Genomic DNA, 16,758 nt, shown 5'->3' on the forward strand with positions numbered 1-16,758 from the left:
CTCTTGCAGATACATTGTTACCGAAGGGAAGTAACTTGTTCTTCAAGCATGTGAATCTGACAGATGTCAATGTCTGAACCTAGTTACAGGTAAGCAACTTTTTTCCTTGCTTTCTATGTTTTGGGGCTGTAGGGAGGAGAAAGACCGTCCCCAATCTTGATTGTGTATGTAAAATAAGCTAAAAGGTTTCCTTCGTCTTTCAGCACATTGCCAAGTACCTCCAAGCAGAAGCAGTAAAGAAGGACAGACCAGACTTCTTCAGTGGTTGGAAAGGTTATTTCAAAATGGTAAGTGGCCCTGCAACTCCATTTACACTAGATGAATTTGGGTTTTGTAAGGTGGTATGACCTGGACTTAGCACTTTTGCTTGAGGTCCCTAATTAACTGTTGCTTCATCATGCAGTTTTTAGTCTAGGTTTCAGGTGGCAGTTTGCTACTAACCAGAGTGTTGCTTGACCACATAACCTGCAATTCACTCACTTTCCGCCTCCTTGAGAGGAAAAAGGTTGCGACACTGCAGATGGGAATTCTGTTACTCGATGGTGTGCCAACATAGTCTTATTCATTTGCCTATTTTGAGCTGGTAGCAGATGCCCCTACACTTTTAATCTGTATATTACTGCCTGTAATACCCAGTATGATGACTGTTGTGACTCTGGATTTAGCCCACCAGGAATTTAACTACTGTTAAATTATTCACAATCGCAAGAGGGTGATCTGGATTTTTAGATTCTTGTGGACTGAGTAAAAGGACAGGTAGTGACTATCTAATTGGTCCTGATAACCCCCAATAGTGCTCAATTCTCTAGAGATCCTGTGGACTAGGGGGATATTTTGAGGACTCAACAGTTAGGAGTATTTGCAGAATAACCTTTAGGTAAGGGCTCGGCACTAGCCGAAGCAGGGATCACAGCCATTAGGTCACCATCAATCCTTGTATGTGAACTAGTAATCACATATGTCACACATGAAAGGGTCCAAGGAAGAACTATGCTACATTATAGAAACTTCTATCCTATGTCTTCCAAACTCATAATACCCACACAATATATAGGGTAGCACTAATAGAAAATATGTGAAAAACCAGGAAAATGGGTACAACCAGGTTATGTGCGAAACCCCTCACTCACCCGAGGGTGACCTACTTCATCATAGGGTTCCTCCAGCACACGAGGACCGCAAGGTACCACATGTGGGCTACAACTTTACCCAAGAGGGAAGGAGCAGGAGTGCAAAGCGCATGTCGGTATGGTAAGGAGGGGCAGAGTGCAAATAAAGTGAAGTGTATTAAAAAATATCTACGTAGGGGCAACAACTTTATTCTTTCCTATGTGGTAGTCAATTAAAATGCAAGTGAATAAAGGCTTATAAATAAATAATCTAGTGATCAACATGTTTCTGCCCTAGTGACAATGTAGTTCAAGGCATTCCTCAGGATCAAAAGACAGTCACTCTGCTGTATCAAGTGTGTAAATCATAATTTGGTACTTAGGCCTCAATTTCTTGACTATCACGCGCATATGTCGATCAATATAGGTCAGAAGGCTCTAAAGCATACTATGTATGTGTCAACTCAACCTTCTACAGAATCTCACACTATGTCAGTTATGCTTCTATGGCGCGCTTTCAGAAACTCTGTAATCACAGCCGCAAACAGTCTGAACAGCCGCTTTGGTAGCTTCATCAGCCAATGAATTCCCTGCAACATGTAATGCGTTGCTGACTCAATGTATGAATTACATGAGCCTGTGACAAAGCATCCATAAGTGCCGCCACTTTGCCCCATAAGCTTATGCTAGATAGCCTTTCCTCTAGAATCAGTCAATCCCTTCACGTGCCAATAGGGTAAATTACCAATAAAGGCGTGGACGCAATATTATGAATCGCACAGTGAAAGTGAGGAATTCTGAATTCGTAATCTGCAAAGACAGGACAAAAGCTTTCAATGAAGCCAGTTGAGCAGTACAGTCCACTACATGTTCAGTATGTTTTTTGTGCCTGAAATACTTTCATAACACCTTTTACTGCAGTACATGCAGCCGAGTACTTGGACTTAGTACCAGCCGCGGGCTGCACAATCAGCACAGATTATAAAATCATTTTGATCTAGTGGCTTAATTTCACTAGACACAGGGTATTCATACTGGAGGTATTCTTTTGTTTGTAAAGTAGGGCAAAACCATAATCTACTACAATAGCTGTCAAGGAAGAGGCCCACTGGATCCTTCTAGTTTGCAAGGCTTTAACGTTTGGAACGCTGGCCTTGGTAACCGCCTCTAAGCCCAGAACAGGAGACACCACAATTAAGCGTTTCACCAGACCCAATGAAACTTCCTTTAGAACAGCTCTTTGAACTGCAGTAAAAAAAAAGTTGATGCAAAATAAATTTCATAATTGGAATATAAATGCTATTTTTAAATAATCGGCACTGTTTCTCCTTCATTAAGTAAAATGTGTAACCACTGAAACCTGCAATTGTGTGGATTACTAAGTTGGTGGTATTACGAGTATGTATGTGTTTAGACTCAAACATGTCTAAGTTTGCGAGAGGAGTAGTGTGTTCAGTAGTCCAATGTTTATTAGAAAAATCTGGACAAAGGAAGTCTTGCAGCTGTTTAACCTGTTGTGTATAATCTGGTATGTATGTTCTACCAAAGTTTTGAAATCCTAAACACAATTTAAGCTTCTTTAAGGTATTTTGTGTTTGCAAGACAGCACATTTCTCTAAGAAATGGGGTGCTAGGCTCTTGCCTTCATTTGATTACTCCTATCCCAAAAATAGGACACAGAGGGGCAATGTTAGATTTTTTTTTTTTAATTACATTTACAGCCATGGTCTTCGAATCCCAAAATAATACGATCCACTCTGGCCAAATATGTGCTTAAATCATCATCATCTGTCAGGGAAAAGCCATCAACATGGGACTACGCTTTTGAGCTAGTTTTTTGTAAAATTGATGTCACTCGGGCAGAAAACAGACCTGGACTGTTCTTAAAGCCCTGTGGGAGCCTATAGAATCTCTTTTGGGCTGCAAGTGCTGTGAAGGCAGTTATGTCACAACTTTCAGGTGCTGTATTTTGACCAAAAGAAATCTGTATTTTTTATGAACCATGTTATATATTAAGCCTGTACTGTGTGCATTTTCCCCCCTTGTAAATGCCTCTTACTTTCCCCTCCTCTCTATCTGTCACCCACCCCACGCCTTCTTACTTTTCCTCATTGACTTGACCTTTTTTACCTACATTTTGGTTTTTAATCCGTAACTTATTTTATCCAACTTCTTCCCTGTTTTTCCTTCCCTTAAACCTAACCCCCCCCCCCCCCCCCAATTTTCGCATCTCTCTCCACCCACCCCCTCTTACCTTCTTCCTTGTACATACCCAGGCTAACTTCCCAGGCATTTCTGTTATCAATTTGTCCTGAAGAGATCCCACTATTTCCAAGGGGATCGAAACGTCGTCGACTACCATCTCTAAATTCTATCTTATTTGTTATCTAACTGTTTGAGTATGAGATACCGATTTTGACTTTTTGTTACTGCTTATTTTTGTGCACTAAAGTCACCTTTAAGTCACCTGCCTGGGTTTAGGAAATCGGCTGATTTCCCCTTTTACCCTGTCACAGTTAGTTCACTCACCGGTTTGATTATTATTTGGTTGTGTTAAACATTTTTACTGCATCTACCAATATTCCTTGCATTGACTACATATATAAACCCAATTTCTCATTGCATCAATTGTGGTATTATATCTACTTTGTGTGAATGGGACCACTGTTCCTTAAAATGTGTGCATTTTGTACAGCAAAAGTGGGTGTGTGACTTTAATTATCTAAAGTCTTCGACTATACGATAGGAATTATGTTTTAATCACTGGAAATAATGGATTATTCATAGGGGACACAAGGCTTCGTCCCACCTTGATATTCTAATTGTGATAGTCTCTTGAACAGGGCAGTTAGGTTCATGTTTAATAGGGTATTGTGCTTGTTGCTGAGGCCTGGACCTTATGGCATGACATAAGTTGAGTCCTGATCCCAACCTGCCTAGTTGCGCTAGAATGCTGGGACTTGAACAAGAGCCCATTCTTCAGTATATGCTGCTTTAACGCCCTGAGGAATAATCTCGGAAAAGGAAGGTATGATTAAGTCCTCTCCTCGTGGGACTTTTCTAACAAACTCTGGTGGTCAATCAGTCTCCGCCAAGAGAATGTTATGTTCATTAGTTAAATTCTGCCAGAATATCACTTTAATAGTACATGGTATGTCACCCTCATTTTGATTGTCTAACTCCTAGTCTGCCAGGAGGCCTAAGATGCTGATCTGGAGTTTCTACTTGAACGTATTCTTTAGTCTGTCTCCGCACCAGAAACTCTTGAAGAGTCTGGTGACCTCTGATGCACTGTCGATCAAAGTTCTCACCCATGTCTTGTTCCGAAGAAGAGTTCTGAGTATTTGTGGTGTATATTTAGTGGAAATTCCGGCCACATTTGTCTTTATAAATTGAGCTTTTTGTTGTGGAAATGTATCTTCCTTTTTAGGTCGAGCCTAGAGTCTGTGCACATGCGCTGCTCTGCAAAGCATGCTGTATTCAGGTATGGACTTGCAGCTCTGCCCTTTATCTGCCCATCTTTTCAATTGGCTCATGTTTCCACCCTTTCTAAATAGGCTTATTCCCTCCTTTTCTAACGTCCCATGAGGACTGGCCCTTTTACGTGTGGTGTTCGGTATTTTTTACTGAGTCTGGGAGCATTACACATAGCCTCATATTGCTAATCTTTGTGAACGTGAGTGCACATTTTTAAACTGGAACTACTGTCCGATCTTACACAGCGCTTACCCTAATAATAAAGGCTTTCAATTAATAAACCATAAGTTTGAACAGATTTAACATATGGACAAAAATATTAACTTGGCTGCAGACGGTGCCCTTCCCTGATCCATAATATGGTACTGCAAACTGGCGGCCAAAGGGTTTGTGCTTCAGGGGGTTGGGTCTACATGTCAAAAGGGCAAAATACACATGAGAACTTGTTGCCCTTGACCCCAAGCAGTATCTCCTGGGCGTCGGGCTATAGGAATTCCACGTCCCGTAGTCTGAGCACTACTTTCTTCCTATAGCAGGCATAACATGCTGTCCGGCAGGTGTTTGCTTTTCAAGCAGCAGGGCACCCGTGTTTTATATTCTTTGCTTTAAAAATTGCGGCTGCGCCATTAACATTGCTTAGACTAGAATACATTTTTGGAAAGCATCCAAACACTTGTTTTTCCTTTTTTAATCCACGCTTTGATCTTTTTTCAATAGCGTGGCCCGCTTGTTAGTTACAATTTGCAAGACAAGTGCTGAGACTTAAGTTATTCTTTCATGGGAACCAGCGCCGATTGTGTCCTAATACCAGAAGCAGCGGATACAATGTTGATTAATGTGTGAACAGAAATTTCTGTAGTAGGGGATCTCTGTGTATAGTCATAATCTATGAATAATCCCCGCCCATGTGCGGGGACCCCGGAGCAATCAAAAATATCTCTTAAGCTGTCCCGCATTTGCAAACCTGCAAAGACACTTAAGAGACAGACAAAATAATACAGCCTAATCACCACAAGGCTGCACTGGCCAGCACTTCCTCTGAAGTGAACACAAAAGCCAAAATAAAGTTGAAATGTCATTTTTATTCACATTTGACATGTTCCTTTATTATCACACACTCCCTTCACCAAAATCCCTTTAAACAATAGAGAGGAAGGGGTGGACAGACAAGCCCTATAGGCTGTCATTATGTGTCTGCTAAAGGGATACCGTGCCTTTAAGAAACTCTCCAGAGACCCCCGGTATCCCAGGATGCACAGCCAACACAAGTTACTTTCAGTTCTTTTTTCCGGCTCCTGCTAGCAGGACCCTGGAGCTTGAGCTCTACCCTTTTGGGTGGTTTAATTGATTAAAATCGGATTTTTTGGATTAAAAGTGGTTTCATTCGACGTCTAAAGCCTTTGTCTACTACTCCCTGCAATCTGGAGCAGTTTTGGCCCACTCTCAGCATGGCTTTATTCGATAAATGCCCTGAGTGTGGGAGGAAGAAGGCTAAGACGGACCCACATGAGGTGTGTATCCTCTGCTTGTCGCCCTCACATGTCCCAGCTGCCTGTGACATCTGCAGCACCTTTTCGAAAAGGACCCTGAGGGACAGGGAGAACACTCGCCTTCAGGGACAGGAGAAGCAGAGGACCGGTGGGACTTCAGGGCGTGGAGGGTCCCATTCCCCCTCCTCCGCCCATGCTTCAGCCCCTGGAGGGACCTCCGGGCAGAGCAAGGAGCAGAGACGGCGCCTACCGGCTGGTAGGTCGCGTTCGACGTCGAAGGCGAGAGAGAAGGCACCGGTATGTTCGCCGTCGATCCAGGGCTCTGGGCCGCGGCAGCCTCGGCGTTCGACGTCGAGGGAGGGGCCGGCGAGACCCGGGACCGGGTCGCCGTCGCAGGTGTCACGGTCGACGTCCACAACACATCGACGTCGTACCGAGCCCCATGGACTTCACTCGCCGCCGTCTACCCACGGCTCGACGCTGACGGAGTCGACGCCGAGATCCCGGCGCCCGCCGTCGAGGCGGAGGCGGTCGGCGTCGAGACAGCAACGGTCGACGTCGAGACAGCAACGGTCGACGTCGAGACAGCAACGGTCGACGTCGAGACAGCAACGGTCGACGTCGAGACAGCAACGGTCGACGTCGAGACAGCAACGGTCGACGTCGAGACAGCAACGGTCGACGTCGAGACAGCAACGGTCGACGTCGAGACAGCAACGGTCGACGTCGAGACAGCAACGGTCGACGTCGAGACAGCAACGGTCGACGTCGAGACAGCAACGGTCGACGTCGAGACAGCAACGGTCGACGTCGAGGCAGCAACGGTCGACGTCGAGGCAGCAACGGTCGACGTCGAGGCAGCAACGGTCGACGTCGAGGCAGCAACGGTCGACGTCGAGGCAGCAACGGTCGACGTCGAGGCAGCAACGGTCGACGTCGAGGCAGCAACGGTCGACGTCGAGGCAGCAACGGTCGACGTCGAGGCAGCAACGGTCGACGTCGAGGCAGCAACGGTCGACGTCGAGGCAGCAACGGTCGACGTCGAGGCAGCAACGGTCGACGTCGAGGCAGCAACGGTCGACGTCGAGGCAGCAACGGTCGACGTCGAGGCAGCAACGGTCGACGTCGAGGCAGCAACGGTCGACGTCGAGGCAGCAACGGTCGACGTCGAGGCAGCAACGGTCGACGTCGAGGCAGCAACGGTCGACGTCGAGGCAGCAACGGTCGACGTCGAGGCAGCAACGGTCGACGTCGAGGCAGCAACGGTCGACGTCGAGGCAGCAACGGTCGACGTCGAGGCAGCAACGGTCGACGTCGAGGCAGCAACGGTCGACGTCGAGGCAGCAACGGTCGACGTCGAGGCAGCAACGGTCGACGTCGAGGCAGCAACGGTCGACGTCGAGGCAGCAACGGTCGACGTCGAGGCAGCAACGGTCGACGTCGAGGCAGCAACGGTCGACGTCGAGGCAGCAACGGTCGACGTCGAGGCAGCAACGGTCGACGTCGAGGCAGCAACGGTCGACGTCGAGGCAGCAACGGTCGACGTCGAGGCAGCAACGGTCGACGTCGAGGCAGCAACGGTCGACGTCGAGGCAGCAACGGTCGACGTCGAGGCAGCAACGGTCGACGTCGAGGCAGCAACGGTCGACGTCGAGGCAGCAACGGTCGACGTCGAGGCAGCAACGGTCGACGTCGAGGCAGCAACGGTCGACGTCGAGGCAGCAACGGTCGACGTCGAGGCAGCAACGGTCGACGTCGAGGCAGCAACGGTCGACGTCGAGGCAGCAACGGTCGACGTCGAGGCAGCAACGGTCGACGTCGAGGCAGCAACGGTCGACGTCGAGGCAGCAACGGTCGACGTCGGGGAGGCATGGGTCGACGCCGGGGAGGCATGGGTCGACGCCGAGGAGGCATGGGTCGACGCCGAGGCAGACACCCCGGCGACGGCGATCAAGGCGGGGCTCGACGCCGGGGAGGCATGGGTCGACGCCGGGGAGGCATGGGTCGACGCCGGGGAGGCATGGGTCGACGCCGGGGAGGCATGGGTCGACGCCGGGGAGGCATGGGTCGACGCCGGGGAGGCATGGGTCGACGCCGGGGAGGCATGGGTCGACGCCGGGGAGGCATGGGTCGACGCCGGGGAGGCATGGGTCGACGCCGGGGAGGCATGGGTCGACGCCTGGGAGGCATGGGTCGACGCCTGGGAGGCATGGGTCGACGCCTGGGAGGCATGGGTCGACGCCTGGGAGGCATGGGTCGACGCCTGGGAGGCATGGGTCGACGCCTGGGAGGCATGGGTCGACGTCTGGGAGGCATGGGTCGACGTCTGGGAGGCATGGGTCGACGTCTGGGAGGCATGGGTCGACGTCTGGGAGGCATGGGTCGACGTCGGGGAATGCCTGGTGGAATAGAACAGATGGTCAGTGGCGGGCAGCACAGGTATTAATCATGAGCGGCATCCATCATACAGCTGTTGCCATACTGTGGGTATATAAGTTGCTGTTCCGCCCTGATTGAGATAGAGGGTATTTTTATCTTATTTACACTGTTCACGTGCACTTTACTGATTCGTTTTATGGTCCTGAAGAAGCACAAATGACCCTGGTTGGGCAAGAGTAGCGCGAAACATGTCGACCTATGACCTATGACACCCAGGCATAGTGAGCCTTTGGGGCATTGTTTTTTATTGAGCGGTTTTCGGACTGCGAAGGGTACAACAGTTACACTGTCGCTGCATGTTGACCCTTTTTAATTCATTAATTATTTTGCACGCACAATTCTCCGTTGATTTACCCTCTTTTTGAACCCACTCCCCACACACCCGCATGCACCATCCGGCAGTCCTAAAAAGATCTCCGACAAAGCGACCCTTCGGGGGACCCGTAGGGAATTGCAGCGCCGGCCCTACGAGGAGCAACTGCCCGATGATGAAGCATGACACCCCTTGGGGTGTGTGAGGGCATCAGAGGACAAAAGTTTTTTTCCCCTCACTTATGGGCCCTTCATACCTAAGGTTCTTTTGTTTTGTTTTTGTTTTCTTGCTCACAATTTTTCTTGTAAAATGCACGGGTGACTTTTTGCACCCTTAAGTATGGGTGACTTATTGCATCCTACTGTAAGAACAGTGTCCTTCGTTGGGTTATAAATACATGTATCAGGAGCATGGACACTGGACCTTTAATAGCTCCTAGGTCCCCCCCTCTTTTTGTTTAATATAGGCAACAACCATTACCAGTATTCCGTACTCCCGTTTGGCCTGAAGTCTGCACCACGGATGTTCTCCAAGTGCATGGCAGTGGTCGCGGCACACCTGCGGAAGACCAAGGTGTTTGTGTTCCCTTACCTGGACGACTGGTTGATCAAAGCGTCCCCTTATCAGGAAGCCCAGTGCCATTTCAACAGGACGGCGGCTTTGCTTCACCGTCTGGGGCTGCACATCAACATGACGAAGTCAGTGCCGATCCCTGTGCAGTGTCTCCAGTACTTATGGGCTTCAGTCAATACCTTGACCGCAAGCGTGTGTCCTTCGGAGGAGAGACTCTTATCGATCCGTGGGAAGGCTCTGCATCTCATCTCAGCCCGCTCTCCTACGGTGAGGACGGTGTCTTCATTACTGGGGTCGATGGCTTCTTGCATCTTCCTCACCCCCAATGCACGTCTGCATATGAGGCCCCTGCAGGAATGTCTGGAGGATCAATGGGACCAGAGGAGGGGGCGTTGGGAGGACAAGATCCAGTTGTCTCAGCACGCTCGGCAGTCTCTGAAATGGTGGTGTTCCCCAGAGAATGTCTGCAAGGGGACTCCTTTTCACAAGGACATTCCGGCCCAGACCATAGTGACCGATGCGTCTCTCCAGGGCTGGGGAGCGCATTCGGGCCCTCTTCAGATTCAGGGGATATGGTCGCAGATGGAGACGACCTACCATATCAACTTTTTGGAACTCAGAGCAGTACACTTGGCCTTGAAGGCGTTCCATCCCTCCTTCAGGACGTCCTCCCTGCTGGTTCAGACGGACAATACTACGACCATGTATTACCTCAACAAGCAGGGGGGCTCCCGGTCACGCACCCTGTCTCGGGAGGCACAGGCGATCTGGAACTGGCTGGTGGCCAGGAATCTGACGATCACGGCGACCCACCTGCCGGGAGTGCAGAATGCCCAAGCAGACGCGCTCAGCAGACTCGTTCAAGAGAACCACGAGTGGGTGCTAAACGACGACGTGCTAAGACGTCTTCGCAGAATGGGGCACTCCGGATATAGATCTGTTCGCTACGGCAGAAAACAGCAAATGCCGCGACTTCGCGTCCAGGTACTACCAACCAGGGACGCTGGGGAATGCACTATGGATCAGCTGGTCCAACAGCTTTCTCTACGCCTTTCCACCCATTCCCCTGATTCCGGCGGTGCTGATCAAGCTGTCGCAATCCAGAGCCAGAATGATCCTGATTGCTCCGGAGTGGCCGAGACAATGGTGGTTCACCGACCTTCTTCACCGGTCTGTTCTGCCACACCGGCGCCTGCCGTTCCGGCCGGACCTCCTCACGAAGTTCGGAGGGCAGATGGTTCACCCCAATCTCTCGTCCTTGAGTTTGGCAGCATGGCTCCTGAGCTAGTGCAGTATGGACACTTGAACCTGCCTCAGGACTGTATGGAGATCTTGAAAGAGGCTAAGAGACCGTCTACGAGGACTTCCTACGCCTATAAGTGGAAGAGATTCTGCTTATGGTGCAAGGCGAAGGACTTTGACCCTACATCCTGTAAAGAAGACGTTATTTTGCCTTATCTGCTGCAGTTAGCTCAGTCTGGGCTTAATTTTCAATCTATTAAGGTTCATCTCGCAGCTCTGACTGCGTATAGGAAGGGCCCTTCTCAAACCTCATTTTTTCAAATCCCTGTGATTAAGGATTTTTTGGAGGGTTTGCGTAAGGTGTTTCCCCCTGTTAGAAGGCCTTCTCCACCTTGGGAATTGAATGTGGTGTTATCTAGATTGATGAGGGAGCCTTTTGAACCTATCCATAAGGCTTCGTTGCAGCATTTGTCTTGGAAGGCGGCCTTCCTTGTAGCCATTACATCGGCCAGGAGGGTGAGTGAGATTCAGGCTCTGTGTTGCCAAGAGCCGTATACTGTTTTCCATGCTTCTAAAGTAGTGATGCGTACCCATCCTAAATTTTTGCCTAAGGTGATATCAGATTTCCATGTGAATCAGATGATAACTTTGCCTACGTTTTTTCAGCATCCTTCCTCTCCGGCGGAGAGGTCTCTGCATTCACTTGATGTGCGTAGGGTGTTGAAATTCTACCTGGATAAGACAAAAGATATCCGCAGGTCGGATCAACTGTTTGTTAATTATGGTTCGGTAAGAACTGGTTTAGCTACCTCAAAGCAGTCCATTTCCAGATGGATTGTTTCCTGTATTCAGCTTTGTTACCAAAAAGCTAATAAAACATTAGGGGGTAAGCCTACAGCACATTCGACTAGAGGAAAGGCGGCTACCACCGCTTTGCTTAGGAATGTTCCCATTGCTGACATTTGTAAGGCTGCCACCTGGAAGTCAGTCCATACGTTTACAAAGCATTACTGCCTGGACTCTGATGCTAGGGCAGATGCGCAGGTTGGACAGGCTTCGCTAAGGAATTTGTTTGCACAGTGATTTGTTGGTGGTTGGTCTTACTCCACCGCTTCTTGTTGGTTGGGATGGGCTTGCCATTCTATTCATAGATTATGACTATACACAGAGATCCCCTACTACAGAAGGAGTAGTTTCTTACCTGTAACTCCAGTTCTGTAGTAGGGGTATCTCTGTTAGTCATAAGCGACCCTCCCTCCTCCCCGGTGGAGTAACCTGACGGTATCAGGCCTGTTATACACCTTCAAAAAGAACTGAAAGTAACTTGTGTTGGCTGTGCATCCTGGGATTCCGGGGGTCTCTGGAGAGTTTCTTAAAGGCACGGTATCCCTTTAGCAGACACATAATGACAGCCTATAGGGCTTGTCTGTCCACCCCTTCCTCTCTATTGTTTAAAGGGATTTTGGTGAAGGGAGTGTGTGATAATAAAGGAACATGTCAAATGTGAATAAAAATGACATTTCAACTTTATTTTGGCTTTTGTGTTCACTTCAGAGGAAGTGCTGGCCAGTGCAGCCTTGTGGTGATTAGGCTGTATTATTTTGTCTGTCTCTTAAGTGTCTTTGCAGGTTTGCAAATGCGGGACAGCTTAAGAGATATTTTTGATTGCTCCGGGGTCCCCGCACATGGGCGGGGATTATTCATATATTATGACTATAACAGAGATACCCCTACTATAGAACTGGAGTTACAGGTAAGAAACTACTCCTTCTGAACCGCCGCACTGACTCGTTCAACATCGCGTGACTCGGCTGTTACTTTTTTGTGATTAAAAAAACTTTGGGCACTCTTTCTATTGTGCACTGGAACTCAGTCCTCCGTTTCCCAGCCACAAAACCTTTTTAACCTGGCAGCAGTTGAATCAGGCGTACCGAAAAGAGCGCAGGCTACACCCCCAGAATGCAGTAGGTTTCTCAATGAATCTGTGCTAGTGGAAACGGTCTCTAGATCTATTGAGACCTAGCGAGTGTTAACCCTGTGCAATTTTCCACCTTGCAGATTGACATTGAGTGCCCCAGCCTCTCTCTTTCACATTATTTGAACCCTGTGAGAGTAGTGGTCTTGCAGAGATCACATGTACTGTTTTAAGCCCCATCATGCTCTTTCTCAAGGCAGAATAGGGTTTATTAGTTATTTTTAATATGCAATACACTTCTATCATGCGGACATCTGCCATTGGCACGGCCTCGCACTGCCTTGAAGGCAATCAGGAGTCCTACAGCCAGTCTTTTAGTATTGTGATTTATATCGAGTTAATGCTTTTGGTAAACTGTTTGTTTTTGTGTATTTTCGCATGTAATGTGCTTGTTGTGTACAACTAATTATGTAGGGTGATCCGGTGACTACATTTAATTTTTGTAGTGTAATCCCATGACTGCATCTGACTACCATAGGTTGGTCACGTGACCAGCTCTGCCATTATAAATATTCTGCTTAATCTACTTGCTACTGCAATTAGTACTAAATCTAAATCTGTGCTTTGGTGCAATTTGTGATATAAAATCTTCTCTTGTAAATTGCTTTGTGAACTATGCAAATGCCTGTATGTTACGTTATTCGTTCTTCTGTAAACTGCTCTTGCAGTATGAAACTTTCTTAGCTAAAGTGCTCTGACAACCACTTGGTTTGTCTTTGCGCTACATAAAATTGCACATAAATAATACTAGTAACACACCCTAACCTGAAATGAATACAAACTCTGAAGTTGCTTTAAACATAGTAACTGCTGCGCAAAAACCTATCATTGCTTAAGTAATCTACTAGGTTTACTTGGTGGGTTGTTGCCTCGGCTGCTTATGCCTGGGGAAGCTATACTCTGTAGCACATAGCTATCATACCATTCTCCCACGCCCTCAGTAAGTCGACTCTGCTATCCTGTACCTGGCATGTGCCCTCTCCATAATCCTCCTTGGTACCTGTAGAGCCCTATTGGCAATTAAGACACTTTGATGTACAGGCAAAGCTAGGGTGCACTAGCAGGAGATGCTTAATGCCCCCTTAAATAACTGGGTCTGCAGGTCGCAGCCCAAGATCTAAAAGGGGTAAAGCTATGTGAGAAAGTCGACAGCATGCAGAAGCCACCCATTCAACACCCAGAAAACCCAAATCTGTGCAAGCAAGCACTATAGTCTATATTGATAAACATTGTTGTTAAAGCTGCTTTTCTTAAATCACTGAATTGATAGCTATCTCAGGGCACATCTGCAGTGCATCAGCACACCAGAGAGAACCAAGCCTGGGCTGATTTACACAGGCAGGTCCTGCCTGTCCTCCGTGCAGCGCCTGCTCTGCACCTGAAGTGTTACGGTATCGCCTGGGCAGCGCTTGCGCTGTCTGAGACATGCTGTATTCAGGATCAGGGGTGTGGAATTTGATAAAATATCTACTTGTCCATTGGGCAGGTTGCTTCATAAATCCACTTGTCCTTTTTAGGTCTCGCCTGGCGTAGGCGGCGCACATGCGCAGTTTTGCTGGCGAGATTTAATGAGATGTGGGTATTTTCTGTAAGGGGCATTAAGCCCCGCCCCTCTTTTCCATTGGCTGGCATCACCGTTTATGCTAAACGGTGGCCAGCCATTAGAAAAGAGGTGTCGGTGACGTATTTGCTTGGCTTTTTGACCCGTCCCATTTGGACGGCCTGGCCTGCTGTGCGTTGGTCGCAAAAGGTTTCTTATCTTTATGGGGCCAAACACATGGCCCCATGAAGACAAACCTTTTAGCAGGCGAGAGCACAGGCGCCAACTCAGAGCTGAACTCTACTCAGGGGTAGCGCCTCTCAGAAGCAGACTGCACCCAGGAGCTTCACGCACTCATAAAGGAGCACACTCTAGACCCCAAGCCCCCCCCCCCCCCCCCCCGGAATCTGCTCACACAGACAACTGGCCTGCACCCGCCTCTTTATTTGTTCCTCTCTTCTCGACACTTTCATATGCTATTGACCAGCACTTAAAACGTTCCATGAAGTCGCTCTGATCGGTCCTGAAGGGGGAGAGCAGAGGTAAGTGGCATTGACGAAAGGAGGAGACAATAGGAAAAGTGAGGGTAGAGGGCAAGGTCTAGAAAGGAGGAACCGTTGCCCAGGGCTATGAAAGGAGAGCTGGTATATGAAGAGTGGGACAGAGAAGGGGCGAGATCAGAGAGACAAAGGAGGCGGGTGAGAGGAAGGGAGGCACGGAAAGAGGGGACCGGGAGAGGGTCAGGTTGACGGAAACGCGGTGTAATGGCAAAGAGGGGAGAGGCAGGAGGAGGGAGAACAAAGATGGACAAAGATTTCTCAGGAAGGGTAAGGGGGACAGAGTAAGTAAGCGGCAAGGAAAAAATGAGAGGGTAAAAAAGCTTTAGGAAAAGAATGAACTGGAGAGGTGGGAGACCATGGATTCAAGATATGAAAAGGAATGAGACAGGCTGAGGAGAGGTGGGTCATGGCCGGGGAAAGAGGCCAGTGCGGCAGCGTGGTGATTCCGGCACTCTGGCTACCCACCTCTTCCGTTTGTCATGTTCTTCGCCTGTCACTCCAGCAGTATGTCTCTCCTGCAACCGCCGTGGCCCCTGCCTCCTCTGTGTGCCACTTTTCGTTGCCCGCGTGTTCATATTAATGAACTCACCCATATCAATTTGCCTGTATTTGTTTGTCCCCTCAATTTATTTTAAGACTTTTTCTGTGGCGCTGCCAAAGCACTTTCTAGCGCTAAGCAATGGGAGTCAATGAGCTTGTAAAAGAGCAACTCGCTGAATCGAAGTAGCCAGTACTGACCCAGGGCTTTAGGACCGGGCGCGATGTCAGGATGTCTGGGGTAGCTGGCAGAAGAGGTGGCTTTTCGCCCTCGGGAGTTTAGTGTGGTTCTCCTCACGTCTGAGGTATCTTTGGAGCGGGCTCCAGAGTGCAGCGCCTTGAATCTAAAAGGAGCGCCTGTCAGATGTTCTGCACCTCGCAGGATGAATAGCCAGGGAGTTCAGTGATGCATTGATTACCTCGGGTGGCTGCTAGTGGCTAACACCTTGGATATTTACCCACGTGTGCTGCTGTGGAGTGCTCCGGACTAAGCATGCGTGCTTTAGATCCACTTTCTTCTCGAGCGAGCCAGTGCAGAAACGTCAATGTGCGCGTGATGTGGTCTTGGCCAGTGACTGTCAGTGGCCTGGGCCCCCTTCCCTCTCCCCCAAAAGAGGGTTGGGGAAATGAAGTTATCAGCCGGGTGGGGTGGGGCACGAATGGCACTTCTGCCCCCGCCCGTGAATGCAAACTTCTCACTGGAAGACAACACAGTGATTTAGTGAAAGAAAACAATCGGTCGCGAGCTACTCTGTAATGTGCCATCAGTAACTCTCCTTTGCAGTACCCAAAATGTTAATGTGTCCTGAAACAGCTTGGCGTGTCTTGTTAGTTTAGCCAACTGTGCATTGTATTTTGGAACCTATAGTCACGGTCATTGGAATTAAGCATTTTTGTGACCATGGCGATTTCTGCATGATTATGGATTTGTGGCATTTTCCCACATAATCCACAATCTGCTGCATAATCTTCAAATTTCAATAAAAAATGAATTGTAGCCCAAAAGTGACTGCATGTGTAGCTGCACCAGTTGTCGCGCACTGGAAGGTCTCCCACAAAAGTTTACTGGTCACCTTTCTGTTGCCTATTTCTGCATTTGGAAGTCAGTGGCACTAATAGCGTTAACATATCTAAAAAATGTATTTTCTTGCTGCATAATTCATCCACTGTGCCACATAATTTGATCCTAATTTACCACATAATTCCAGTGGGCCAGCCCAGAGTTGGCTCTAAAACATTGTAAATATTTGCTCAAAATACCCCAGCATGCTAAATGCTATTGGCTACAATGCCGAAGCAGGATGCAGGCATGGTACATGATGTGGGAACATTTGATACCTAGGTACGATGTGAAAAAAAACAATTTTTATCAAAACTTCTTGGCCCTCTAAATAGAATTGGTTTTCTTCATCTTTTTGTGCACTGCAGAAAAATACAGTGAACCCCCTTTTCCTGCATTCCCTTTCTTTTTTTTCTGATTCACGTGTTTCTTGGTGTTTGCTT

At 48.4% G+C, this 16,758-nt stretch overlaps 1 protein-coding gene across 2 annotated transcripts in view; it reads left to right on the top strand.

The window, feature by feature from the left end:
- SENP3 (SUMO specific peptidase 3) overlaps window positions 1-16,758 on the top strand; it is a 253,052-nt gene that overhangs the window by 151,293 nt on the left and 85,001 nt on the right. For both annotated transcript variants that reach the window (XM_085639232.1, XM_085639231.1), the window contains exon 9: window positions 204-287. In XM_085639232.1, coding sequence (XP_085495358.1) covers window positions 204-287 — 84 coding nt within the window. The remainder of the gene's footprint in view (window positions 1-203; window positions 288-16,758) is intronic.

The sequence above is a fragment of the Triturus cristatus genome, chromosome 12 (genome assembly GCF_964204655.1).
Source record: "Triturus cristatus chromosome 12, aTriCri1.1, whole genome shotgun sequence".
Classification (NCBI taxonomy): Eukaryota; Metazoa; Chordata; class Amphibia; order Caudata; family Salamandridae; genus Triturus; species Triturus cristatus.